Consider the following 27,500-nt stretch of genomic DNA (forward strand, 5'->3'; position numbering starts at 1 on the left):
CACAACACAACCCCTCTTTTCTTTCTCTTTCCCCCACCCTCCCACACTCAACCCCCTTCTCACCCGCCCCCCCCACAGAGCCTGAGAGTAAAGCGGCCCCCCCTGCCCCCTACGTAAGCCCGTGCGCCCGCGAGCCCTGTGGTATCAACGCCAACTGCAGGGAGGAAGGAGAGAGACCAGTGTGCTCCTGCCCCGTCGGCTATGAAGGCAACCCGCTCCAACAATGCATCCGCGGCGAGTGTATTGGTGAGTGGAGTAGTTGTTGTAGTAGTAGTAGTGATAGTAGAAGTATTGTAGTTCCTATTCTCACTCTTCATCATCATCATTATCTCTTTCTCTCCCTTCCTTCTCTCAACCTAACCCTATTTTTCCTTACCCTTTCACCCTAACCTAACTTTCCCTTACCTCACGTCAACCGTATTTCCCTTCACCGTGTCATCGTCCCCTCACCCTTCCCTCCCCCCACAGACAGCGACGACTGCCCCGACTACCAAGCCTGCAAGGGTCTCCGCTGCATCGACCCCTGCTCCCTGGAACTCTGTGCCAGGAACGCCGAGTGTGTCACGCGCAACCACCAGCCGGTCTGTTCCTGCGGCCGTGGCATGGTGGGCGACCCTTTCGAAGGCTGCCGCCGCTTCCTACCCGGTAAGTTGATGGCTCCCTTTCCAGCATCTTCATTCTTTCATCCCTATACTGTCCAAATCCCTTATGTAAGAGGTAACCAGCATCTTCATTCTTTCATCCCTATACTGTCCAAATCCCTTATGCAAGAGGTAACCAGCATCTTCATTCTTTCATCCCGTTCACTGGTAAACTCTCAGACCGCCTCCTTCTCTCCCGCTCCTCCTCTTCTTTCAAAATGTCCCCCTTCCTCTCCCCCTTGCTCACCTTCCCCTTCCCCTTCCCAGAGGAGCTGTGCAACCCGTCCCCTTGCGGGAGGAACACGAAATGCGAGGTGTCTGGCGACCGAGCCAAGTGCTCCTGCATCACCAACTACATCGGCAACCCCCTCCAAGAGTGTCGCCCAGAGTGTGTGAGCGACTCCGAGTGTCCGCACAATATGGCCTGTCGCAACAACATGTGAGTGGACGGTGAAGGAAAGGGAAGGAGAGAGAAAGGGAAGGAAGGGAGAACAATGGTAAGGGAAGGAAGGGGAAGAGTAGAGAAGGGAGGTGAATGACAAGGTGAGGTAAGGCAAGGGAAGGGAAGGGAGGCAGAGGAAGGAAGGGGAAGAGTAGAGAAGGGAGGTGAATGACTAGGTAAGGCAAGGGAAAGGAAGGGAAGGGAAGGGAGGCAGGGGAAGGAAGTGAGTAGGACAATGGTACGGAAGGGAAGGGAAAGAGTAAAGAAGGGAGATCAATGCCAAGAGAAGGGTAGGGGAGGACTACCACTACTACTACTACTACTACTACTACTACTACTACTATTGCTGCTACTCCTCTTACAGCTGCGTCAACCCCTGCGTGAAAGCCTGTGGTGAGAACGCCTACTGTGATGTGAGAAATGCGCGCGCTGTCTGCTCCTGCCCCGAACACTACCAAGGAGACCCATACAGCAGGTGTGTGTGTGTGTGTGTGTGTGTGTGTGTGTGTGTGTGTGTGTGTGTGTGTGTGTGTGTGTGTGTGTGTGTGTGTGTGTGTACCTGTTTGTCTCTCTGCGTCTTAGATCTAATCATAAACCTGTTTCGTCACTGTTTTTCCTTCTCCTCCTCCTCATCCCTTCCTTGCCTAATCTCCTTCCCCTCCCATCCTAGCCCCTCCCTCTCTCCCGTGGCCACGCTGCACACGACTTTCTACTCTAGCTCATCCCTAAACGATCCAAATCCCTTATGAAAGAGTTAACCAGTATCTTCATTCTTTCATCCCTTTACTGTCTGAATCCATTATGCAAGAGTTAACCAGCATCTTCAGTCTTTCATCTCTATACTGTCCAATTTCCTTATGAAAGAGTTAACCAGCATCTTCATTCTTTCATCCCTTTACTGTCCAATTCCCTTATGCAAGAGTTTACCAGTATCTTCATTCTTTCATCCCTATAGTGACCAAATCCATTATGCAAGAGTTAACCAGTATCTTCATTCTTTCATCCCTAATGTGACCAAATCCCTTATGCAAGAGTTAACCAGCATCTTCATTCTTTCATCCCTTTACTGTCCAAATCCATTATGCAAGAGTTAACCAGCATCTTCATTCTTTCATCCCTTTACTGTCCAGATCCTTTATGCAAGAGTTAACCAGCATCTTCATTCTTTCATCCCTTTACTGTCCAGATCCTTTATGCAAGAGTTAACCAGCATCTTCATTCTTTCATCCTATACTGTCCAATTCCCTTATGTAAGAGTTAACCAGCATCTTCATTCTTTCATCCCTTTACTGTCCAGATCCTTTATGCAAGAGTTGACCAGCATCTTAATTCTTTCATCCTATACTGTCCAAATAGCTTATGCAAGAGTTGACCAGCATCTTAATCCTTTCATCCCTTTCACTGGTAAATTTTGAAACCGCCTTATTTCTCTCTCTTCTCTTCCTCTTTTTCTCCTCCCCTCTCACCCCTCTCCCCTTGCCTCAGATGCTACGCCGAGTGCACTAGCCACGACGAGTGCGGCTCCACTCGTGCGTGCGTGAGGCTGAGGTGCGTTGATCCCTGCATCGGTGCGTGTGGCATCGGCGCCGACTGCAAGGTGTCCAGGCACCAGGCGATCTGCTCCTGCCCCAAGACACACACCGGCGACCCCTTCAAGTCCTGCCGCGCCTTCACACGAGGTAAGAAGGGGGGGAGGGGGGGAGGGGGGGGGGGGAAGAGAAGGATAGAACCGCTAGAGAAAGGAAGGGAAATTAAAGAAGAGGGGAAGGAGGAGGATGATAAGGGAAGGAAGGGAAGGGAATAGAGAAAGGGGAAGGATGATAAGGAAAGTTAAGGAAGGGGTAAAGAAGAAGGGAAGGAAGGGAAGGGAATAGATAAAGGGGAAGGATGGTAAGGAAAGTTAAGGAAGGGGTAAAGAAGAAGGGAAGGAGGAGGACGGTAAGGGAAGGAAGGGAAGGGAATAGAGAAAGGGGAAGGATGGTAAGGAAGGTTAAGGAAGGGGTAAGGAAGAAGGGAAGGAGGAGGACGGTAAGGGAACGAAGGGAAGGGAATAGAGAAAGGGAAGAGAGTTTTTCCATTCTCCCCCTTCTTCCTTGCGTCTCCTCTCACTCCCCACCTTCCCCCTTTTTATTTTTACAGCAAAGGAGACAGCACAAGGGCACACACAAAAAAGGAAACAATAAAAAAAAAGCCCGCTACTCGCTGCTCCTGTAAAGTATCCGAAGAGGTGGCCGAAGGAGCAGTCACACTCTGGTCGATATTATAAGACCCCTTGGCTTCTCACATCACCTGTTTCTAAAGGCCAATGAGAGGGTCAATCGGGTTCCAATGAGTGTTTCTTTAGGTTCAAGGCACAGAGGAAGGGTCAGACTACCACCAGGGCCATAAAACTACTCCTGGAAATGTCCCAAACTCCTATAATGAGTGTTTCTTTAGGTTCACGGCACAGAGGAAGGGTCAGACTACCACCAGGGCCATAAAACTACTCCTGGAAATGTCCCAAACTCCTATGAAAGCTTGGTCAAATATGTGTTCTTGGACAACGAAATCTTTGGTAATACGGCCCCCTGTCTCCCCCATACAGAGGACCACTGCAATCCCAACCCGTGCGGGACCAACGCTGAATGTACCCCGGGTTACGACAAGGACGGGAACGACAGGGCGGTGTGCACGTGTCCCCGTTACTACATTGGAAACCCGCTCATCTCCTGCCAGAAGGGAGAGTGTGAGACCAACGACCAGTGCCCACGGAACCAGGCCTGTTACCTGTACGAGTGCAAGGTGAGGGAGTGACTTTATTCTTTTTACAGCAGAGGGAGGAGGAGGTCAGAGGGAAAAATAATACTAATGGGAAGATAAAAGATCGCTAATCACTGCCCCCTTGTAAGTTTGGAAGGGTGGGCATAAGAGAGGTCATTTTCGGGAGAGGTTGTGATAGTAAGGTGAGGTTGTGTTTGGGTTTGGGTCTTGTAAGCTATTTCTCTTCCTCGGCCATTCCCTTCGTCCATATCACAAGCTCTCCCTTCCTCGGCCATTCCCTTCGTCCATATCACAAGCTCTCCCTTCCTCGGCCATTCCCTTCGTCCATATCACAAGCTCTCCCTTCCTCGGCCATTCCCTTCGTCCATATCACAAGCTCTCCCTTCCTCGGCCATTCCCTTCGTCCATATCACAAGCTCTCCCTTCCTCGGCCATTCCCTTCGTCCATATCAAAGCCCTTCCTTCCCCAGACATTCACTTTGTCCATATCATAAGCTCACCCTTCCCCAGACATTCACTTTGTCCATATCACAAGCTCTCCCTTCCCCGGCCATTCCCTTCGTCCATATCACAAGCTCTCCCTTCCTCGGCCATTCCCTTCTTCCATATCAAAGCCCTCCCTTCCCCGGCCATTCCCTTCGTCCATATCAAAGCCCTTCCTTCCCCAGACATTCACTTTGTCCATATCATAAGCTCTCCCTTAAGCCAACAGTAACCAGCCATCCTTCCTTCCAGAGCCCTTGCTTCACACTAGAGGGCGATAGCGTGTGTGGCGAGAACGCGCAATGCAACGTCAAGGAACACCAGCCGGTTTGCTCCTGCCCCTCAGGCTACAATGGTGACCCACGACACGGATGTTACATCGGCGCCAGCGGCAGTACCGGCGGCAGGTTCGCTAGCAGCAGGTTCACAGCGGGACGGGCAAAGTAGGGACACGCTAGCGGGGACGAGAGGGTAAGAGAGAGGAGTGGGGTAGGGACGGGCGGTGGAGGGGTGGTAAGTCTCCTCGAGCGAAGAGAAGAGGAGTCCAGAAGAAGAAGACTTGAGGAAATGAGGCGGCTGAGGGAGGAGGAAGCAGCGATCAGACGGAGGATTGAAGAGCAGGAAAGGAGGTTTAGAGAGGAAGAAGAGTTAAGAAGAAGAAGATTTGAGGAAGAGGACCTGAGAAGAAGAAGACTCCAAGAGGAAGATCATTTACTCCAGCTTAGAGTAAAGGAAGAGGAAGAGATGACACAGGTTCAAGAGGAAGAGGAAGGACAAGAAGAGGAAGGAGGAGGAATGAATGAGGAGGAGGAGGAGGGAGGGGAAGAAGGAGGAAATGAAGAAGAAGAAGAAGAAGGCGGAGGAGAAGAGGAGGAAGAAGAAGAAGAGGAAGAGGAAGAAGACTCAGATGAAAGTAAATAAAAAAAAAATAAAAAAAATAATATGGGAGACCACCACCACCACCACCACCTCCAAAAAAGAGCAGAAGAAAAAAAAACAATAAAGAAGAAAAACAAAAACAAAGAAGAAAAGAAGAAATGACCACAAAAATTCGGCAACTTTCAAAATTCACAAAACCAAAAACCAAAAATAATATAAAAAAACAAAATAAACAAATACAAAAAAAAAAGTCCCTTCCGCCACTTCTCGAAAAAAACAAAAAAGAAAAAAAACGAGATCTACGAAGATACTTTTTTGACCCTGTGAACATACTTTTTGACAACACCGCTCACCACCACCACCACCACCCACCTTAACTGGCACCCGGTTTCCACTCACCTGGGCGTGGAGGAGGAGGAGGAGGAGGAGGAGGAGGAAGAGGAAGTAGAGGAGGAGGAACAAGCGAAAGGCAATATCTGATGACGGGAACTCCACCCTGGTCACTAACCTTGTCAGAATCGTCCCCTTTTTCTCCCTCACCCCTTCCCTCCCTTCCCTTCGCTCCCCTCCCACGTCCCCTTTTTAGAAGCCCCCGTCACTCGCGCTATGCTTCACTATGCTCTACCGAACGACACTTTCCGAAACAGTCGACTGAACCGTTTGAGGCTTCGAAATATGATGATGATGATAATGATGATAACTGAGATGATTAGGATGACAAAATTAATGATTATGATATTGGTAATGCTTTAGGCCTGTTCTAATTGCACGGAGAGATGATTTGATAGAGAACCCAATTACAGCTCACTCCATACAAGGTTATAATGATATGGATATGAGTGATGTAATTATAGGCAAAGGATAATTAGTTACATGCAAAGTAAAAATTTATGTGTAATTAAAATGATTAATAAGAAAACAAGTTACCATAAACGATCAAAATTATGGAAACTAGAATTCCGTGCGATCAAAATTTGAAATGAAAAAGAAAACCGAAATTATTTATACGAATCAGTTATTAGAGAGTTAAAAGTTAAACGCCAAATTATATTCAAGACCAAATTATAGATAAACTCAATGTTATATGTGTACAGAAACACCACCACCACCACCACCACTACATCACCACCCATACCAATACAGTTAAAAATCACCACCACTATCACCACTCCGGTCAAACACACCCACCACCACCACCCTAACAGTTCAACACCACCTCAACACCAGCTCACCACACCTCAGCACCACACCTCCACGGTCTGTCTGTCTCGTCTGTCGTTTCGTCCTGTCCCGGGGGCCGCATAACCACCCTGAAGGCCATGAAGGCGTCTCTTTAAGGAGTTCCTGTGAGGTTACGAGGCCGAGGGGGCGCCCACGAAGAAGATGGAGAACAGAAAACGGAGAACTGATTAGGGAGGAGGAGGAGGAGGAGGAGAGGGATGATAATAATAATGAAAGAGAATGAAACAATGATGATTTTTCGGTAATCAATTAATTTCTTACTCAGTTGTTTCTGGTGGCAGTCTTGCATGTTTTAATTACCCCCATTTGTTATTCCGCTAGTTAATTTTATTGCTTGATTCTTCTTGCCTATTATTATTCTTTACTTTGTTGATTTCTTTGTTTATGTCTTTATTATTCGGTTTAACTCATCTTTATTGCACTTGTTTTTTTAAAGATTTCAAGTGATTCGATTTTTTTTTCATTCCAGTTTTCATTTTTTTTCTTTTCCAGCATTTTGTTCCGTTATATGCGAGATGTAATACACTTTTTATTTCACGATCTCTCGCTCAAGTTACTTTTCTTCAGTGCGATCTCATTTCCAGCGCCACAAAACCAGAAACACGAACAATTACGCAAAAAACTTCTCCCTTGAAATACCCGAAACAAAAATAATATACGCGAAACCCCCCCTTAAGATAATCTCCCTTGAAATACCAAAACAAAAAAATTATATACGCGAAACCCCCCCTTAAGAGAATCTCCCTTGAAATACCAAAACAAAAATAATATACGCGAAACCCCCCCTTAAGAGAATCTCCCCTGAAATACCAAAAACAAAAATAATATACGCGAAACCCCCCTTTAAGAGAATCTCCCTTGAAATACCAAAAACAAAAAATAATATACGCGAAACCCCCCCTTAAGAGAAACAAAACTCCATCTTCACGAATCGACCCCCATAAGGCAAAACTAAACCCACGCCTCGTAGCTTCACAAACCTCTACGTTACTTTGGGACTTCCTCGGATTGAGCCTTCGTTGCTAGTGCTCTAAACTTCATCGTTGTCTAACCTAACTATCCCTCGGTCTCAACCCTTTCTATTTCCCATGCATTTCTCTATTAAGCTATCCATTGTCTAATCTATCTTTCCCCTTGCTCTCAACTCCATAATCTTCCTTGCGATAGTCTGTCTAGGTGTCTGTCTGTACGTCTGTCCGGTGTCGCTGGGTAGTAGCCGACTCTAACCCATTAACATCCAGTCACTTTGGTTCCTCTCTGTGTCGCGCTGATGCGTAGAAATCATGCAAAACTATTAATATTATTCTGGGTTATCAGTCCCCTTTAAGCCACTCCCTATCTTAAGTGGTAGGTTTTTTTCTTGATCTCTCTCTCTCTCTCTCTCTCTCTCTCTCTCTCTCTTTTTCTGACTTTTAATTGTCTAGTTTAATGATTCCTTTTTTGGTTATTATTTTACTTTCCTTCTATTTCTCTATTCTTCTCTCTTTCATCTTCAATTGAAATTAGTATTGTTTTTTTTTCTCTCTCTCTCTCTCTCTCTCTCTCTCTCTCTCTTTCATGCACTTCTTCCTCTTCTTCTTAATCTCTCCTATGTCTTTCATCTTCTCTTTCTCTCTTCCATGCACTACTTCATCAAAATTATTCTTCGTTCTTCTTTCTCTCTCTTTCTCTTAACCAAATATTAACTTTATCTCCTAATTCTTCTTCCATTTATCTCTCTTTCCCTTCATCTTCTGTAGTCAAACCGCTCTCTGTATCTCTATTCTTGTCTTTTTTATTATTATATATATTCGTAATAATTATAATAACAAGCAGTTGTGATGATACCTATTAATATAATGATGTGTCCTTTACAATAAACATATGAAAAAAAGGTAGACTCATGTATTTCTATTCCTTAAACCTCACTGGTGGATGCTGGGAAAGGTTGAATCTCACTGGTGGATGCTGGGAAGGGTTGAATCTCACTGGTGGATGCTGGGAAAGGTTGAATCTCACTGGTGGATGCTGGGAAAGGTTGAATCTCACTGGTGGATGCTGGGAAGGGTTGAATCTCACTGGTGGATGCTGGGAAAGGTTGAATCTCACTGGTGGATGCTGGGAAGGGTTGAATCTCACTGGTGGATGCTGGGAAAGGTTGAATCTCACTGGTGGATGCTGGGAAAGGTTGAAATCTCACTGGTGGATGCTGGGAAAGGTTGAATCTCACTGGTGGATGCTGGGAAAGGTTGAATCTCACTGGTGGATGCTGGGAAAGGTTGAATCTCACTGGTGGATGCTGGGAAGGGTTGAATCTCACTGGTGGATGCTGGGAAAGGTTGAATCTCACTGGTGGATGCTGGGAAAGGTTGAATCTCACTGGTGGATGCTGGGAAAGGTTGAATCTCACTGGTGGATGCTGGGAAGGGTTGAATCTCACTGGTGGATGCTGGGAAAGGTTGAAATCTCACTGGTGGATGCTGGGAAGGGTTGAAATCTCACTAGTGGATGCTGGGAAAGGTTGAATCTCACTGGTGGATGCTGGGAAAGGTTGAATCTCACTGGTGGATGCTGGGAAAAGATGAATCTCACTGGTGGATGCTGGGAAAGGTTGAATCTCACTGGTGGATGCTGGGAAAGGTTGAATCTCACTGGTGGATGCTGGGAAAGGTTAAATCTCACTGGTGGATGCTGGGAAAGATTTAAATCTCACTGGTGGATGCTGGGAAAGGTTAAATCTCACTGGTGGATGCTGGGAAAAGATGAATCTCACTGGTGGATGCTGGGAAAGGATGAATTTCACTGGTGGATGCTGGGAAAAGATGAATCTCACTGGTGGATGCTGGGAAAGGTTAAATCTCACTGGTGGATGCTGGGAAAAGATGAATCTCACTGGTGGATGCTGGGAAAGGATGAATCTCACTGGTGGATGCTGGGAAAGGTTGAATCTCACTGGTGGATGCTGGGAAAGGTTGAATCTCACTGGTGGATGCTGGGAAAGGATGAATCTCACTGGTGGAAAATATACGTGTTACCCTTGAAAGTCGTGATGGAAGAAAACGAAAGATCTTTTGATATAACTAAAGTAATTTTGAGCCCAGACCAAACCAGACAACTTGTACTCTTTTTTTTTTTCTTTTCGTACTTTGATTCTATTTCTCTGTTTCCATTCTCTTATATTTCTTGTTTTATTTATTTATATTTATTTTCCTTTTCTTTTCATTTAACTTATTTTCTTCTGATCGTTATAGGAAGTTCAGTGCAGAAAATAGCTTGGATCGATAGGCCTTAGCATCACAACCTCCTTCTCGACCTCCAAAGTCTCCTCCACACTTCCTCTTCAACCTTCAAACTTCCTCATCGACCTCAAAAACCACCTCTTCGACCTCCAAAGTCTCCTCTATATACTTCCTCTTCAACCTTCAAACTTCCTCCTCGACCTCCAAAATCTCCTCCTCGACCTCCAAAGTTTCCACACTTCCTCCTCGACCTTCAAAACCACCTCCTCCTCCACACTTCCTCCTCGACCTCCAAAACCACCTCCTCAACCTCCAATATCCTCCTCGATCTTAAACACCACCTCCTCCATCTCCACACTTCCTCATCGACCTTTAAAACCACCTTCTCCTCTTCCTCCTCGACCTTCAAAACTACCTCCTCCTCCACAATTCATCGACCTACAAAGCCTCCTCCTCCTCCTCCACACTTCCTCCTCAACCTTCAACACCTCCTCCTCCTCCTCGACCTTCAACACCTCCTCCTCCGGCCTCCTCCTCCACCCAGCTTCCTCCCCAGCTCCTAACTCTTCCCACGCTCCGAGATGAATTCCTCCTCTGAAGATCAGCTTAAGGTTACCGTGTGTGTGACAATCAAAGACATTTCATGACCACCACTTAAGTATTGTACAACGAACAAACACACGAACGAACAAAGTGACGGCGGTGACTATGTACAAATAAAACACACACACACACACACACATACTTACACTGTACACATACACACACACACGCACACACACACGACTGTATCTACTAACTTTCTACTATTAACAATAAAGCTTTTTCAATGTCTTTAAAATCATATATATTCTTTTTTTATTAGTCTCTAACTTCATATTCTTAATTAATTTCCTATCTTCTTTCTTTACTATATCTAATTGCTTTCTTTCTTTCTCTTAATTGCTATCTTTCTTTCTTTAATTGCTATCTTACTTTCTCTCTAATTGTTTCACTAATGACGTATATATGTGTGTGTAGATATTAAAGCATTAGGTAGATAATTGAGACCCTAACATCAACAATAATAATAACAATGATCTATCTAATTACCTGTCTCATTTTCCTTAATTAGGCTCATTAGTAAACGTAATTCTCAGGTGTGACTGCGGCGGCTGGAGGGGCGGCGGGGGGTGGGGGTGGGGGTGGGGGGTAGGCCTATCCTAACCTGCGAAAGAGAAATAATGATGTTAATAATGATAATAATAATAATAATAATAATAATAATAATAATAATAATAATAATAATAATGATAATGATTAGGGTATCGTATACATTCTCTCTCTCTCTCTCTCTCTCTCTCTCTCTCTCTCAACTAACATCTGTATCTACACGAAATGAGAGAGAGAGAGAGAGAGAGAGAGAGAGAGAGCACGTCTGGGTGTCTGCTAACATCCTTACCAAACGCCTCTGCCCTTCCTCTCCTTAACCTTCATTTCTCCTCCATTTTCTCCTATTTCTCCTCATTCCCAAACGGCCCCAAGAAGAGAAAGGTAAATACAAGGACTAGAAAGACTGAAGAAGAGAAACGAGCGAGTCTGGGAGGAGAAATAAGAGAATAAAGAGGAGAAATAAGGCGGTGGAAATTGAGGAGGTTGTTACCCACCAGAGAGCAAAAAGTTCAGACTGGGTTGACGGTTTGGGTTTTGCGAGAGGGGATGAGGAGGAGGAGGAGGAAGAGGAGATGAGAAGAACAGAGGAGAGGAAGCTGGAGATGAGGAAGAAGAGGTTTGGCTTAGAAGAGAAAGAGGAAGAGGAGGAGAGGAAGGATAAAGAAGAAGAGGTGACGATTGGAATAACAATAGAAAGAAGAAAAGAAGATAAAGAGGAGGAGGAGGAAATAAGGAAGAGAAGAACAGAAATGAAACTGGAGATAAGGAAGAAGAGATTAACAATAGAAGAACAAGATGCGAAAGAAGACGAAGAGGAAGAGGAGGAGGAGGAGGAGGAGGAGGAAGAGGAAAGGAGATAAAGAGAAGGAGAAAAGAAAGAAGGAAATGGCAAGAATTAGTAAGAAAAGACACGAATTACAAGTATGCACACACGCGCACACACACACACACACGTACACACACACACACATGCCTCTCTCCCTCCCTCCCTTCTTCCCCTCTCTCTGTCTCTCCCTTCCTCTCCTCTCTTCTCTCCCTTCCTCCTCCTCCCTCAGTTTCTCTCTCCTCGTGGTGTTGGGAAGTGCTGTGTGTGGAGGAGAGGAGAGAAGAGGTAGGAAGAGGAGGAGGAGGAGGAAGAGGAGGAGGAGGAGGAAGAGAAGAGGAGAAGGAGGAAGTCTTGTGATATGAAGTTAACTATCTTTTTTTTTCTTTTGTATCTCAATGTGTGTGTGTGTGTGTGTGTGTGTTTACGTAACCGCCAAACACACACACACACACACACACACACACATTATCATAACACGCAAAATTTCGTTCTATATATAAGACAACTTCATTTTTTTCTCATTTTACGAACTTTTTTATAACGATTATTTGAAGTTAAAAAGAGAATGAATTAGTGAAAGAAAGGAGGAGGAAGAGAGGAGGAAGAGAAGGGAAAGGAAGATAAGGATGATGAAAAAGAGGAAGAGGAGGAGGAGGAGGAATTAATGGAAGAGAAGAGAGAACTGAATCTGGAGTGGAGAGAGAGAGAGAGAGAGAGAGAGAGAGAGAGAGAGAGAGAGAGAGAGATACATAGAATTAGGTGATGAAGAAGAGGAGGAGGAAGAAGAGGAATTGATGGAGGAGAAGGGAACAGAATCTGGAGTTGAGAGAGAGAGAGAGAGAGAGAGAGAGAGAGAGAGAGAGAGAGAGAGAGAGAGAGAGAGAGAGAGAATACTAATACAACCAATTTTTCCTCAACAGACAGACAGATGACATCACCACCACAATCACCACCACCACCACCAGTCAACACCACTTCACCACCACCACCACGCCACCTCCACCTCCTCCTCCTCCTCTTCCTTCTCTCCCACGCCAATTCTCTCTCCCATGAAAGTGAGAGATGGAGAGAAGAGAGGAGAGAAAGGAGGGAGTTGAGTTTCTTCCTCCCTTTCTCTCCCTCCAAGAATGAGATAGTGGAGGAAAGAAATGGAGAGATGGAGGAGGAGGAGGAGGTGGAGGGAGAGTGGATACTGGAGGAGGAATCTGTGACATCAGGTGAGAGAGAGAGAGAGAGAGAGAGAGAGAGAGAGAGAGAGAGAGAGAGAGAGAGAGAGAGAGAGATGATAGTAGTAGTAATAGTAGTAGTAACAGTAGTATAAGTATAAGTAGTAGAAGTAGTAGTAGTGATAGTAGTAGTAGTAGTAGTAGTAGTAGTAGTAGTAGTAGTAGTAGTAGTAAACCTCTCATAACTATAATTAACAAACAGGAAAAGAAGAAGAAGAAGAAGAAGAAGAGGAAGAAGGCGAACGCGAAACCAGAAACTCCGTAACAGGAAGACGAGGAGGAGGAGACGAAGAAAGAAGAAGAGGAGGAAGAGGAGGAGGAGGAGGAGGAGGGCAACCAAACCACCACCACCACCTCACATCCTCAGACACTTGGTGGAAAGCTGTCAACCCGGACGACCCAGCCACGGGAATCGAACCAACGCTCTGGGACGGGTGGGGGCTTACACTCCACCACCACCAACCACCACCACCACAACCACCACCAGACTACCATACGCTGCAGACCACGTGGATAGAAGAGGCAGTGACGTAGAGGAAGAAGGGAGGAGGGAGGCTCTGAGAATAGTGTTAGAGAGAGAGAGGAGGAGGAGGAGGAGGAAGATTGAAGAAGCGGAAAGAGATGAAATAAGAGGAAAAAAAAGAGGAGATAGGAAGAGGAAAAAGAGGGAAAATATTGAATTAAGACCCTGAGACATTTAAGAATATTAAGCATAAAAAAGAAGAAGAGGAGGAAGACAAGGTAATGAGGGGCAGCTAGCTAATGAGAGGTAATTAACTAGGACAGGTATGTGACTTGTACAGGTAATAATCATGCTTCTGCCAGGTGCTATAATGAAGGTTAGGTCAATTAAGGTTAAGGTAATGATGATGTAATTACTGACATTATTATTATTATTATTATTATTATTATTATTGGGGTAATTTATAAGACTTTCAAGCATTTAATTGTCCAGTGATATTGAAATGCACACACACACACACACACACACACACACACACACACACACACACACACACACACACACACACACATACAGACATACTTACACACGTTTTAATCTAAATTGCACTAAATAACAATTAAAAAAAAGAGAAATCAATGACTACACATACTAATAATATTTAAAGCATTTTTCCAAGCATTTATAAACATACAATTACTATTATTATTATTATTATTGTTAGTATAGGCCTATGAACTTTTTATACTAATGTTATCACAGTATATATATTTTTAGGCCTATGAACTTTTTATACTAAGATTAACACTATATATATTTTTAGGCCTATGAACTTTTTATACTAATGTTATCACTATATATATTTTTAGGCCTATAAACTTTTTATACTAAGATTAACACTGTATATATATTTTTTTGTACTACTGTTAAGAGGATTGTGCAATATATATTTTTCTATAAGCGATTAGTAATAAAATTTGATGAAGGAAATGTCTATGTATTTATCTATTGACCTATCTCTCTCTCTCTCTCTCTCTCTCTCTCTCTCTCTCTCTCTCTCCTTTTCCTCTTCTTTCAATTTCCTCTTTCCTCTTCTTTAACAGATTTCTCTCTCATTTTCCTTCTTCCTTTCTCTTGTGCATGTAGGCCTATCTATTTTTATCTATCTATCATCTATAATTATCTATCTATTTATCTTCTATCTCTCCTCTCTTCTCTTTCAATCTCTTTCTCTTTTCCTCTTCTTTCAATTTCCTTTCTTCTTCTTTCACTAACTCATTTTTCTCTCATTTTCCCTTCTTCCCTTCTCTTGTGTATCTATCTATATTATCTATCTGTCTATCTTTCATTCTATCTATCTGTCTGTCTTCTTCCTCTCCTTCTTCTTCTTCTTGACATATAATATCCCAATTTTCTCTCTCTCTCTCTCTCTCTCTCTCTCTCTCTCTCTCTCTCTCTCTATCTCTTCCTGTTCCATCATTCTGTCTCTGCTTATTAATTATTCTTTCAGTGTTAAATTTCTGTAATAACAATAAAGAAAATAAATCAGTTATCCATCCAAGGCTAAGAAAATACAAAGAAAAGAAAGAAATTAAGAGAAAATGGACTGAGGGAAGTATAACAATAATAATAATAATAATAATAATAATAATAATAATAATAATAATAATAATAATAATAATAATATTCCCAAAAATTGTAAAACCAGGGTACTACTACTACTACTACTATTGCTACTATTCCTACTACTACTATAACCATTACCAACCACATGCATCACACACACACACACACACACACACACACACACACACACACACACACACTTTTTCCCCATCTCTCTTAAACACACACACACACACACACACACACACACACACACATTGAAAAAGAGAAAACAAACACACACACACACATATACACATCTTGAACTATCTCTCCCTCTCTTAATATGCACACACACACACACACACACACACACACACATATACACATCTTGAACTATCTCTCCCTCTCTTAATACACACACACACACACACACACACACACACACACACACACCAAACCCATCTCTCTCCCACTCTTTCTCTTAATACACACACACACACACATATACACATCTTGAACTATCTCTCCTTCTCTTAATATGCACACACACACACACACACACACGCACACACCATACCCATCTCTCTCCCTCTCTTTCTCTTAATAAACACACACACACACACACACACACACACACATACCAATAAGCACCCACCAACAACTACTTACATGCAGGTCTGAGGGTGTGCGAGGGAGCTTCACATCACCATGCCAGGAGGTGCGAGGGGGAGGAGGAGGTGTGAGGAAGAGGAGGAGGAAGAGGAGGAGGAGGAGGAGGAGGGTGTCTACATTACCAACTGCCTCCTTTGGTTGCTTCCTGAACCTCGTGGATGATATTCTGAACCACATCGAGGCTGGTTGCTTGTCCGCCAATATCTGGGAGGGAGAGAGGGAGAGGGAGGGAGAAAGAGGGAGAGGGATATAGTCAGCAGATGTCGAGAGTTTACACTGATTTACATAAGATATTCAGAACACACAGAGCCTATGGTCCAAACTAAGTGATCTCTCCTTAAGCCTAAGTAACATTATATTAAGTGAAATGCCCCCCAAGACCTAGCATTTCTACTTAAGTGAATGGTAAGTTGAAGGAAGTGGTGGTCGAGCTTGTCGTATGAAAGAGAGATGGAGAGAAGAAGAGGAGGAAGGAAGGGAAGGAAGAGGAGAGGATGTGTAGTTAAAATGATGTGAAGATGAAGAGAGAGAGGAAGAGGGAGAGGATGTTTAGTTAGCAGAGAACATCGTTTAAATGAGAGGGAGAGGACGGAAGGGAAGGGAAGAGAGTAGAGGATGTATGGTTAGTGAATGAAGAGGAAGAGGGAGAGGAAGAGAAAGAAGATGAAGAGGAAGAGAAAGGAGAGGGAGAGGAAGAGAAAGGAGAGGGAGAGGAGGAGAAAGGAGAAGGAAGAGGAAGAATGTACAGGTCAGCAAAAGACATTATATAAAGTTAAAGGACAAAGAAGAGGAAGAAGGGAGTAAGAGAGAGAGAGGGAGAGAGAAAAAAGGAACAAGAAGAACTAACCACTGAAGAATATTTCCAAATCAAAACAAATACAGAACAAAGATTAATATGATCCCAGGACACACACACACACACACACTCACCAGCAGTATGTATCAAGTCCACATTAATGGTCTTATCAATAGCCTTGCGGATGAGCCCAGAGTGAGCGGTCAGGCCCAGGTGGTCCAGCATATCACAGGCTGCGTTAAGCATTGCAACCGGGTTTGCGACGTTCAACCCAGCCACCGATGTCCCTGTGTTGCGTGTGCCAGGCTCAAACACGGCGAACTAGGGGGAGAGAGAGAGGGTGTGAGGGAAGGGAGAGAAAGGGAGCTGGATAAGGGAGCAATATTGGAGGGGGAAATGCATGTGCCGGGATTTAAGGGAGAGATGGAGAGAAAGGTTGGTATGGAGGAGAAGGGAGCGGAAAGATGGTTAGGATGTGGAGAAAGAGAGAGAAGGAAGGGAGAGAGGAGGGAGGGAGAATATGGAGGAGAGAGGTTAACGAAGGAAGAATTGATGGAGGAAAAGTGGAACGAGGGAAGGAAGGAAGGAAGGAAAGATGGAAGAGGGGAATTGAAAGAGCGGAAAACAATGTAAATATAATGTCTTTCCTCTCATTATCACATCTCTCTATCTCTCTCTCTCAAACACACACACATACACACAAACACACAAAATCTATGTCTCTCTTTTAAACACACACACACACACACACACACACTGCAAGTCTTTCCCCTCACTCTCTCATCTCTCCACAATTTCTCTCCCTTCCTTCCCTTTCCTCCACATCTCTCCACAAACACAAAATCTCTCTCTCTCTTAAACACACACACACACACAAAATCTCTCTTTCTTAAACACACACACACACTTCAACTTTTTCTCTCTCACTTTCCTCCCTTCCCTACCCTCCCCTTCTCCCCACACTCACATGCTCTCCATAATTCCTCCCAGACAGCAGACCGGGCCCTCCGACAAGCCCACAGGCGACGTTGGACACCACATTGCCATAGAGGTTAGGCAGAATCATGACATCAAACTGGTGAGGCTTAGAGACCAGCTGCATGCAAGTGTTGTCCACGATCATGTCTGAGAATTCAAGGTGCGGGTATTCTTTTGAGACGCGCCAGCAGGTCTCGAGAAATAGTCCGTCGGAGATCTTCCTGTGGGGGTGGGAGGAGGATTAGGAGGAGGAGGAGGAGGAAGAGGACGAGAAGGAGGGTCATTAGTGTTCTTTCTTATATATAAATTGCCATGAAAAGATTATTATTAAAGGAAAAAAGGGAAGGAAAATGAGGAAAGACAGACAGATAAAGAAATGGAATGAAAAGAAAAAGGATTAGGATTAGGAGGAGGAGGAGGAGGAAGAGGACGAGAAGGAGGGTCATTAGTGTTCTTTCTTATATATAAATTGTCATGAAAAGATTATTATTAAAGGAAAAAAGGGAAGGAAAATGAGGAAAGACGGACAGATAAAGAAATGGAATGGAAAGAAAAAGGAAAATTGAGGAATGGTGAGGAAAATGATGATGATGATGAAAAAATTAAAAGAAAAAGAGAAGGAAAATGAGGAAAGAAAGACAGATAAAGGAATGGAATGAAAAGAAGAAAAAAGGAAAATAGAAAGAAGAAATGAAGGGAAGAAGAGAAAATAGGGAAAATAAAAGGAAAACTAGGAAAAGAATAAATAAAAAGGAGGAGAAAATGGGGCAAGAAAATGAAGAAGAAATAAAGAAAGAGAAAACGTTAAAAGAAAAAGAAGAAAAAACACAAAATAATTAAAGAAAAACAAGAAAAAAAGAAGAAAATACAGAGAAAGAAAACATCATCATTGTATTTGACACGACCTAAAAAAAAAAAAAATAAAAAAAAAAAAAAAATAAATAAATAAATAAATAAAATAATAATAATAATAATAATAATAATAATAATAATCACTGTAGTTGGCAAGACCTAAAAATAAATAAATAAATAAATAAAAATAGTAATGAAAAAATAAACATCAACTCCATCATCATCATCATCACCATCATCATCATCATTATATACGCACATGATGTTGGCCTTGTGTATGGCGGTGACCTTTGACCTCCCGTTCCTCTCCGCGTACTGGAAGGCGTAGCGGGCGATGCGTTCCGAGGCAAAGCGTGTGATGACCTTCAGGCTCTCCACCACGCCACTCACATTCTGGGGGTGGTGATGAGAAATTGGTGATGAAAATTGGTGATGAAAGTGTGTGGTGAAAAATTGGTGATAAAATGGTGATGAGAAATTGGTGATGAAAATTGGTGATGAAAGTGTGTGGTGAAAAATGGTGATGAAAGTGTGTGGTGAAAAATTGGTGATGAAAGTGTGTGGTGAAAAATTGGTGATAAAATGGTGATAAGAAATTGGTGATGAAAATTGGTGATGAAAGTGTGTGGTGAAAAATGGTGATGAAAGTGTGTGGTGAAAAATTGGTGATAAAATGGTGATGAGAAATTGGTGATGAAAATTGGTGATGAAAGTGTGTGGTGAAAAATGGTGATGAAAGTGTGTGGTGAAAAATTGGTGATGAAAGTGTGTGGTGAAAATTGGTGATGAAAGTGTGTGGTGAAAAATTGGTGATGAAAGTGTGTGGTGAAAAATTGGTGATGAAATTGGTGATGGTGATGAGAAATTGGTGATGGTGGTGATGAAAGTGTGGTGATGAGTGTGTCCCCTCTCTCTGTGTGTACCCCCCCTCTTGTGTACCCATCTCTTGTGTACCCCCATGCATCCCCTTCTTACAACCCCCCCCTTACCTCGTGTTCCATCATGGAGTACTCCCCCTCCGTGTTCTCCCTGATGAGCACAATGTCCAGGTCAGGGTAGCGGAGGGGGTGGCGTTCTGGGTGGGCAGGTCAAGCCATTAACAGGGTCAAGCAAGTGGGCGGAGCGTGCGTATGGAGGGCATAGGCCGTGTCGCAGGCATTTCTCGGTGCTGCTGCCTAAGGGGTGAAAGGGGGTGTAAGTGGGGTGATGGTGGGGTGGTGGTGTTAGGGGTGGGTGATATTGGTGGTGTTAGTGGTAGTGGTGGTAGTGGGTTTCTGGTATCACTGTCTATATTTCTGCTACTCATATTGTGTATTTATGAGGTGTGAGATATGGATGACTGACTGGTTAGCTGACTGACTGATTGATTGCTTGATTAGTTGACTGATTGATAGACTGATTAACTGTATGACTGGCTGGTTGACTGACTGATTGATTAAATGGTTGATTGCTTGACTGATTGACTGTATGACTGGCTGTTTGACTGACTGACTGATTAAATGGTTGATTGCTTGATTAGTTGACTGATTGACTGTATGACTGGCTGGTTAACTGACTGATTGATTAAATGGTTGATTGCTTGATTAGTTGACTGATTAATAGACTGATTGATGTATGACTGGCTGGTTGACTGATTGATTGTATGATGACTAAGTACTTGATTGAGATAGAGATCCAGTTTAAGGTAATGTACTTTTTTTTTTCTTTTTACACACACACACACACACACACACACACACACACACAAAAAAAAAAAAAAAAGCCCTCCAGATGCTGCCCTCCCCACCAAAAAGAAAAAAAGAGAAAAGAAAAAGAAGAAAAAAAGTGAGAGGTCAGAGAGGTCAATTTTACATGGACATGTGTCTTAATACTCTCCACCTCCTCAACTCCCACCTTTGAGGGCCACTCCGTTCCTCTTGATGCAGATGAGCGCCTTCTCAAACTCATCCTCGGTGGAGTCCTTGGTGATCTGAATCTCCTCAAAGTCCACCGGCACCCCCGCGTACCTGAAGATGTTCCGCACGTAGCCCATCATCTCGGGGCCAATGCCATCGCCGGGGATCATGGTGACGGTGAACCGCCCGCCATACTGTGCCACCGGGAACGGCTGGGACTGGGGAAGGGAGATGGGGTCGTGGGAGGAATGGGGGAGGGAGAAAGGATATGGGATAGAGGATGATAGGATATGGGATAGAGGATGATAGGATATGGGATAGAGGATGATAGGATATGGGATAGAGGATGATAGGATATGGTAAAGAGCAAAGTAAAAATATTTCTACTACTGTACTACTGCTACTACTAATGATAATAATACCATCACTACGACCACTATTGCTATGTACTATAAATACTACAAATAAAGTAGAATTGTAAATACCTGAAAAATCTTACTAAAACTTCAGAAAATGATAAAAAGGAATAGCATGCCAGTAAACAAGAACAACAATAATAATAGTAACAATAATAATAATAATAGCAATAGTAATAATAACAATAATAATAATAATAATAATAATAATAATAATAAAAATAATAATATTGAAAGTAATAATGTACTTACTGCTGTGAAGGTTCTCTGAGGGCATGTGCTTGTTACCTGGAAGAAGGGAGAAAAACATGAGTGTCAGTAACATTAAACTGGGACTACATGTTACCAGGCTACCAGTGAAGGCAAAATCCCTAACAATCGCAGCGGACGGGTTAAGGAAAACCGTCCGCTGCAGGTCTGGCTGGAGGCCTCGCTCAGTGCCTGGCCGTGGCTCAGTGCCTGGCCGTGGCTCAGTGCCTGGCCGTGGCTCAGTGCCTGGCCGTGGCTCAGTGCCTGGCTGGGGCTCAGTGCCTGGCCGTGGCTCAGTGCCTGGCCGTGGCTCAGTGCCTGGCCGGGGCTCAGTGCCTGGCCGTGGCTCAGTGCCTGGTCGGGCTCAGTGCCTGGCCGGGCTCAGTGCCTGGCCGTGGCTCAGTGCCTGGCTGGGGCTCAGTGCCTGGCCGGTGCTCACTGCCTGGCTGTGGCTCAGTGCCTGGCCGGGGCTCAGTGCCGGGCAGTCGCTCAGTGCCTGGCTGGGGCTCGGTGCCTGGCCGGGGCTCAGTGCCTGGCCGTGGCTCAGTGCCTGGCCGTGGCTCAGTGCCTGGCCGGGGCTCAGTGCCTGGCCGGGGCTCAGTGCCTGGCCGTGGCTCAGTGCCTGGCCGGGGCTCAGTGCCTGGCCGGGGCTCAGTGCCTGGCCGGGGCTCAGTGCCTGGCCGGGGCTCAGTGCCTGGCCGGGGCTCAGTGCCTGGCCGGGGCTCAGTGCCTGGCCGGGGCTCAGTGCCTGGCCGGGGCTCAGTGCCTGGCCGGGGCTCAGTGCCTGGCCGGGGCTCAGTGCCTGGCCGGGGCTCAGTGCCTGGTCGGGGCACAGTGTCCCCGCCAGGGTAAGAATTCCAGGCCCTGACATGACCGGCCAGGGCCAGGATAAACCAATGAGGTCAAACAGAGCACAGAGGTGGCTGGCAAGGCAGACGAAGACGCAGAATAATGGAGAATATAATAGTGAGTGATTTCCGTGTGCCCCTGACACTGGCTTACCCTGGGGGCGGCGCCGAGGAGGCGGGGAAGGCGGGGCAGCAGGGCGAGGGAGTTCCTGAGGGCGGCCATGGCGTGTGTTTACCTCCCAGCCGGCGGCAGCGTTGCCAACGCTGCCACGAGTAGCGACGACCGCTGCCAAGAGTAGCGGGAATGTACCACGCGCAAGTGACAAGGTTATAAATATCTATCTATCTATCTATCTATCTATCTATATCTATCTATCTATCTATCTATCTATCTATCTATCTATCTATCTATCTATCTCTCTATCTATCTATCTATCTATCTATCGATCTATCTATATATATATATATATATATATATATATATATATATATATATATATATATATATATATATTAATCTATCTATCGTTAGATAGATAGATTAATAGGTAGACAAATAAATGGAACGACAGCTAAAAATACATATTTTACAGATATCCAGGAAAAATAAGGTGATAAAGACAGATACATAGTAAAATAATGAGGATTTCAAAAATATATATTTCTCTCTCTCTCTCTCTCTCTCTCTCTCTCTCTCTCTCCATGATGTCATTAGTCACATATCGTCTTGGATTCCATATAGACGTATTCTTTCCTCCTCCTCTTCCTTCCTTCCTGACCTCCTCCTCCTCCTCCTCCTCCTCCTCGTCTTCTCATTCTTCATGTGGACTCCTATTTTGTCTCTAATTCCTTTCTGTTTTCTGATTCTTTTTCTTCTTTCTTGTTCATAGTTTTTTGTATTTTCTCCTTTGTTACCATTTCTTTCCTTTTCTTTTAGTTCTTATTCTTCTTTTCCTTTTGCAATTTTCTTTTCTTCTTCTTCTTCTTCTTCTTCTTCTTCCTCTTCTTCTTCTCCTCCTACTTCTCCTACTATTTAATATTTGCCTTCATTCTCCCTTCGTTCTAGTGTGAAAGAAGTGCCGGTGAGCGACATGCCTTGGGAAAAAATAAAAACAAAATCATAAAAAAATGGATAAATGAAACGAAGTGAGAAAAAATGATAAAGATAGACAATGAAAAAGAAAATAAAGGAAGAATCACGGAAAAAAAAGTGACTATAGATTATTAAAGAGGAAGACTTAGTGATTGCGAAGGAAGTTTATTTGAATTTGTGTCTCTCGAGTCAAAAAAAAAAAAAAAAAAAAAAAGATTATACGTGTGTTAGAAATAGTTAGAAAAATTATTAAGAAAACAGGCAAAACTTCTTAAAATAAAACAATACAATAACTTCGATATATGAAAAAAAGTATTAAAAAAACTATTGAATTATACGTGTGTTAGAAATAGTTAGAAAAATTATTAAGAAAACAGGCAAAACTTCTTAAAATAAAACAATACAATAACTTCGATACATGAAAAAAAAGTGATAAAAAAACTATTGATACGAACTTAAGAAAATAAAGAAAAATAAAGAAAAAAAATACTGAGGCAGGTAAGTAAAGAAAATATATATAACAGAATGTATGATAAGAATAAGATAGAAGAATAAGAATGGACAAGAAAAAGATTATTACATTTCTTCGTTTTTACTCTCTCTCTCTCTCTCTCTCTCTCTCTCTCTCTCTCTCTCTCTCTCTCTCTCTCTCTCTCTCTCTCTCCATCCTAAGTGACCACCTCATTATTACACACGAATACGCCTCAATGGGATGGGTCAGTTAGGGAGGAGGAGGAGGAGGAGGAGGAGGAGGAGGAGGAGGAGGAAAAAGAAGAATTATTGGCCATTTTGCTTGTTATTTTTTTAAGTCTCTCTTCTCCCCAAATCACTTTACTTGTTGATTTATTTACGTATATAATTTTATCTTCCGTTCTGTAGTTATTATATTTCTAAAGATGAAAAGAAAAGAAAAAAAAAAACAAGAAAAAAACAAGAAAAAAAACCAAGCTTCTGCAAGACATATATACCGACCTACATTTACAATCTGACAATCGATAATTTTACATCTATTTCTATTTTTTCTTTAATTTCTTACTTATTTCAGCATTCTTTTATATTATATACTAGTACTTCTCTTTCTTCTTCTTATTCCTCCTCTTTAATTGTTGACTTAATGCTATATATTACTGGTTATTATGTGTGTGTTGTGTCTTTAGGAACATCTGAACGTAAGGGGTCCGCAAAAAGCCCACTGGTCCAATTATTATTTAGACCTTGCACTGGCCTAAACTTAGCAGCCTCCGTCTATATGTAACCTACCGCGAGTGGCAGTGTAGCCCCTATCATCCGCCTCCCCAAGCTCATCTAATCTCTTGTATGCAGTAATTTTTCTACATATCCAGCTAACACACGGCCACCCAGCCTATTCCACTCGTCAACTGCCCTGTATCCCACCTATACTTCTTCCTACCAAATCTTTTCATCCATAAACTTTCTTCCCGTCCATTATATTGTTGCATTACTAAGAAAATTCGTCCCTTCATCAAATTAAATCCATGCTGACTATCACGCCCACTTTACCAAATATCCAGTGGTGTGGGTTTACGAGGTCACTGAATGGGGTTATATAGGGTAAAATAACTCTTCTTTTTACTTTAGTTTGTCTTAAAAAGGAAATTTCTGAGAGGATGAGAGAAAATGGATGTCTTTTAGGGGTGACATTTATACATTCTTTCTCTCTCTCTCTCTCTCTCTCTCTCTCTCTCTCTCTCTCTCTCTCTCACACACACACACACACAAACACACACAAGGTTATTTTCCCTTTCTATTCATTCCTCCTTCCCTCCCTCCTCCTCCTCCTCCTCCTCCTCCTCCTCCTCCCTTTCCTCCGCCGTTAAGGAAACTGTCCCAATTTACTTTTTTTATCCCCTCCACTCGGGAGAGGAGGGAAGAAGGAGGGACTTAGGAATTCTCTCTTCAATGAGGAGGAAAAAAAAAAAAAACGAGTGTGTGTTTAGACCCCCGGTGTGTGTGTGTGTGTGTGTGTGTGTGTGTTATTGGTGGGGGTAGTAGTAGTAGTAGTAGTAGTAGTAGTAGTAGTAGTAGTAGTAGTAGGAGGAGGAGGAGGAGGAGGAGGAGGTGTAGAAGAAAAAGTAGACAAGGAAGAAGAAAAAGAAGAGGGAGATGAAGAAGGAGGAGGAAGAAGAAAAAGAAGACGAAGAAGAAAAAATATTAAGAGAAAAGAAGAAAAAAGAAGACGAAGAAGAAAAAGAAGAAAAAGAAAAAGGAAGAAAAAGAAGGAATATTATAAGAAGCAGAATTAAACAATCACTATTATTATTATTATTATCATTATTATCATTATTATTATTATTATTATTATTATTAGTAGTAGTAGTAGTAGTAGAAGCAGTAATAGTAGTAGTAGTAGTAATATAAGTAGTAGTAGTAATATTAGTAGGAAATGGGAGGTCATACATACATAGGCCTATATCACACACACACACACACACACACACACACACACACACACACACACACACACACACACACACACACACACATCGTTTTAGTCATCGCGGGAGGGAAGGAAAAAAAAAAGTAAGTGAATAGCATAAAAAGGGACCCAAAAATTCCTGCGCCCGAGGGAAAGTTTTGTGTGTGAAAAAAATAGTTGCTTTTGTTATTGTGTGACCCCTCTTTCAATTATTTTACATATTTTGGTATTTTTTAATATTTTTTTTCATATATTTTTCCTTCTCTTCTTCCTCCTTCTCCTCCTCCTCCTTCTTTTCCTCCTTCTTCTTCTTCTCCTTCTCCTCTTCCTACTACTACTACTACCATCACCACCACCACTACTATTACTACTACTACAACTACCACTACTACTACTACTACTACTACTACTACTACTACTACCATCACCACTACTACTACTACTACTACTACTACTACTACTACTACTACTACTACTACTACTACTACTACTACCACTACTACCACTACCACTACTACTACTACTATCACCCCCAAAATCGCAATTATATGTAAAGAAAGCCCTCTCTTTGACCATTCCTCCTCCTCCTCCTCCTCCTCTCCCTTATTTCCTTCTTTCCCAACATTCCTCTCGGCTTCCCTCCTCCTCCTCCTCCCTCCTCTTCGACCCCAGGAGGAGGAGGAGGAGGAGGAGGAGGAGACTGACAGCCTTCGATTGATAAAAATTCACACAATGGGACCGAGAGAGAGAGAGAGAGAGAGAGAGAGAGAGAGAGAGAGAGAGAGAGAGAGAGAATATGAGATAGATAGAAAACGTAGAAAATGGAAAGAAAAAGAAAAAAAGAAAGAAAAAGAAAGAAATGAATGAAAAAAGTACCCAAAACAGAGAGAGAGAGAGAGAGAGAGAGAGAGAGAGAGAGAGAGAGAGAGAGAGAGAGAGAGAGAGAGAGAGAGAGAGGCTGGGTTACATATTAATGATTTTTTCCTTTTTTACCTAAATTTATGTCACTCGTGGGAACTATTTTTTTTCCTCTCTGTCCATTTTTTGGGAAAGAAGGAAAGGGAAGGGAAGGGAAGGGAAGGGAAGGGAGGGAAGGGCGTTAAGGGAGGGAAGGGAGGGAAAGGAGAGGCATCTTAAGGCAGAAGAAAGTAGGAAATGTGATTGGAAGAGAAGAATAGGGAAGGAAAGGGAAAGGAGGGAAGGAAAAGGAAGAAGAGATAAAGGAAAATTAAGGAAAAATAAAGAAAAAAAGGAGGAAAATAAATAGAAAGGAAGTGAAAGAAATAGAAAGTGAATGTTAAGGAATAGAAAGGAAAGGAAGGGAATGAGAGAAGAAAGAAGAGGAAGAAGAGGGAAGCATAGGAGAAAAGAAGAGAAGTTGAATGAATGGAAAGGAAAAGGAGGAAAAGAGGGAAAGGAAAGAGAAGGAAAATGAGAAAAGAAAGCAGGAAAAGGAAGATGAAGAAGAGGAAGATGAGGGAGGCATAGGAGAAGTTGAATGAATGGAAAGGAAAAGGAGGAAAAGAGGGAAAGGAAAGAGAAGGAAAATGAGAAAAGAAAGCAGGAAAAGGAAGATGAAGAAGAGGAGGAAGAGGAGAAAGATATAGGAAACAAAGAAAGATGGAGAGGACGAGTAGAAAGAAAAGGAAGGAAGAGGTAGAGGAGGAAGAAGAGAACAACTTTTGAATCTTAAGTCTCTCTCTCTCTCTCTCTCTCTCTCTCTCTCTCTCTCTCTCTCTCAGGCCCGTGGGAAGCGATCAGAATCTCCCCTTCCTCGTTTTCTTTATAACTAATTCAACAGCATCAAGAGTTCCGTTTTTTGTGATCGCCCTCGATTTCTACATAAGTTTCCCAGCGTCTCCGAATACTCATAGAAAACGGGGGGCGGGGGGAGTTGGTCTCGTGTTTTTTTTCTTATTATTATTATTTTCTTCATTTATTCTTTCTTTCGTGTTTTTTATTATTTATTTTTTTGTATATCTTCCTCCTCCTCCTCCACCTCCTCTTCCTCTTCATCTCCTTCTCTTCCTTCCACTTTCTCCTCCTCTTCTTCTGTTTCCTATTATCTTCCTCATCTTTCTCTCTCTCACTTTGTTTCTCATTCATTTTCTTTCATTTTCTTCCTTTTTTTGTCTTTTCCCATATATTTTCCTTCTTTTTTCCTTCCTTCCCTCCTTCGTTTCATTCCTTACTGTTTACTTATATTCCTTTCCTTCTCTCTTTTCTTCTACTTTCCTTCCCTTTTCTTTCTTTCTTCATTTTTTTTCTTATCTTTCCTTCTCTCCTTCTTTCTTTCTTTATCTTATTCTCCTGTCTCTCTTTTA

The 27,500-nt window shown here is 43.0% G+C and overlaps 3 protein-coding genes and 3 long non-coding RNA genes across 20 annotated transcripts in view; 4 read left to right on the plus strand and 2 right to left on the minus strand.

Moving 5' to 3' along the window:
• LOC127010164 (sushi, nidogen and EGF-like domain-containing protein 1) overlaps positions 1-7,299 on the plus strand; it is a 21,753-nt gene extending 14,454 nt beyond the window's left edge. For both annotated transcript variants that reach the window (XM_050884033.1, XM_050884035.1), the window contains 7 exons: positions 79-246; positions 469-645; positions 909-1,080; positions 1,448-1,558; positions 2,569-2,762; positions 3,668-3,864; positions 4,579-7,299. In XM_050884033.1, the coding sequence (XP_050739990.1) occupies positions 79-246; positions 469-645; positions 909-1,080; positions 1,448-1,558; positions 2,569-2,762; positions 3,668-3,864; positions 4,579-4,773 (1,214 nt within the window). In that variant the 3' untranslated portion in view covers positions 4,774-7,299. The remainder of the gene's footprint in view (positions 1-78; positions 247-468; positions 646-908; positions 1,081-1,447; positions 1,559-2,568; positions 2,763-3,667; positions 3,865-4,578) is intronic.
• On the plus strand, positions 2,776-3,642 carry LOC127010167 (uncharacterized). Its single transcript, XR_007762968.1, has 3 exons — positions 2,776-2,912; positions 3,073-3,427; positions 3,520-3,642. It is a non-coding gene; the product is annotated as an uncharacterized LOC127010167 (long non-coding RNA).
• Positions 7,300-7,517: 218 nt separating the features above from the next.
• On the plus strand, positions 7,518-9,852 carry LOC127010165 (uncharacterized). 14 transcript variants are annotated; one of them, XM_050884040.1, is made up of 4 exons: positions 7,518-8,734; positions 8,765-8,884; positions 9,037-9,096; positions 9,368-9,852. In XM_050884040.1, exons 1-4 carry the CDS (start codon positions 8,330-8,332, stop codon positions 9,716-9,718), a joined length of 936 nt encoding a protein of 311 aa, XP_050739997.1. In that variant the 5' UTR covers positions 7,518-8,329; the 3' UTR covers positions 9,719-9,852. The 14 variants fall into 14 exon arrangements, with proteins under 14 accessions (XP_050739997.1, XP_050740003.1, XP_050740002.1 ...); XM_050884046.1 differs by having other exon boundaries at positions 8,795-8,884; XM_050884045.1 differs by having other exon boundaries at positions 7,518-8,704.
• A 452-nt stretch (positions 9,853-10,304) lies between these two features.
• Positions 10,305-21,931, minus strand: LOC127010229 (isocitrate dehydrogenase [NAD] subunit gamma, mitochondrial-like). Its single transcript, XM_050884107.1, has 9 exons — positions 21,801-21,931; positions 20,802-20,837; positions 20,126-20,351; positions 19,228-19,313; positions 18,498-18,631; positions 17,376-17,607; positions 16,543-16,729; positions 15,735-15,816; positions 10,305-10,872 (listed from the first exon to the last, which is right to left on the minus strand). The coding sequence occupies exons 1-9, from the start codon at positions 21,867-21,869 to the stop codon at positions 10,863-10,865; spliced, it is 1,062 nt and encodes a 353-aa protein (XP_050740064.1). The 5' UTR covers positions 21,870-21,931; the 3' UTR covers positions 10,305-10,862.
• On the plus strand, positions 12,474-14,322 carry LOC127010168 (uncharacterized). The gene is made up of 2 exons (XR_007762969.1): positions 12,474-12,860; positions 13,072-14,322. It is a non-coding gene; the product is annotated as an uncharacterized LOC127010168 (long non-coding RNA).
• Positions 21,932-22,510: 579 nt separating the features above from the next.
• Positions 22,511-27,500, minus strand: part of LOC127010169 (uncharacterized) — a 31,483-nt gene continuing 26,493 nt past the window's right edge. Inside the window, exon 3 of the long non-coding RNA XR_007762970.1 lies at positions 22,511-22,741. This is a non-coding gene — a long non-coding RNA (uncharacterized LOC127010169). The remainder of the gene's footprint in view (positions 22,742-27,500) is intronic.

This window comes from Eriocheir sinensis, chromosome 42 (genome assembly GCF_024679095.1).
Source record: "Eriocheir sinensis breed Jianghai 21 chromosome 42, ASM2467909v1, whole genome shotgun sequence".
In the NCBI taxonomy this organism is placed as follows: domain Eukaryota; kingdom Metazoa; phylum Arthropoda; class Malacostraca; order Decapoda; family Varunidae; genus Eriocheir; species Eriocheir sinensis.

Excerpts from the sequence above, each read along its gene's own strand:
- LOC127010165 (XM_050884036.1), top strand. The coding sequence starts at position 8,330 with ATGTATTTCTATTCCTTAAACCTCACTGGTGGATGCTGGGAAAGGTTG. Across the intron at positions 8,885-9,036 it reads ACTGGTGGATGCTGGGAAAG|GTTGAATCTCACTGGTGGAT; the intron begins GTTGAAATCTCA and ends ATGCTGGGAAAG. Across the intron at positions 9,097-9,367 it reads ACTGGTGGATGCTGGGAAAG|GTTGAATCTCACTGGTGGAT; the intron begins GTTAAATCTCAC and ends ATGCTGGGAAAG.
- LOC127010229 (XM_050884107.1), bottom strand. The coding sequence starts at position 21,869 with ATGGCCGCCCTCAGGAACTCCCTCGCCCTGCTGCCCCGCCTTCCCCGC. Across the intron at positions 20,838-21,800 it reads TCCTCGGCGCCGCCCCCAGG|GTAACAAGCACATGCCCTCA; the intron begins GTAAGCCAGTGT and ends CCCTTCTTCCAG. Across the intron at positions 18,632-19,227 it reads ACTCCATGATGGAACACGAG|AATGTGAGTGGCGTGGTGGA; the intron begins GTAAGGGGGGGG and ends CACCACCCCCAG.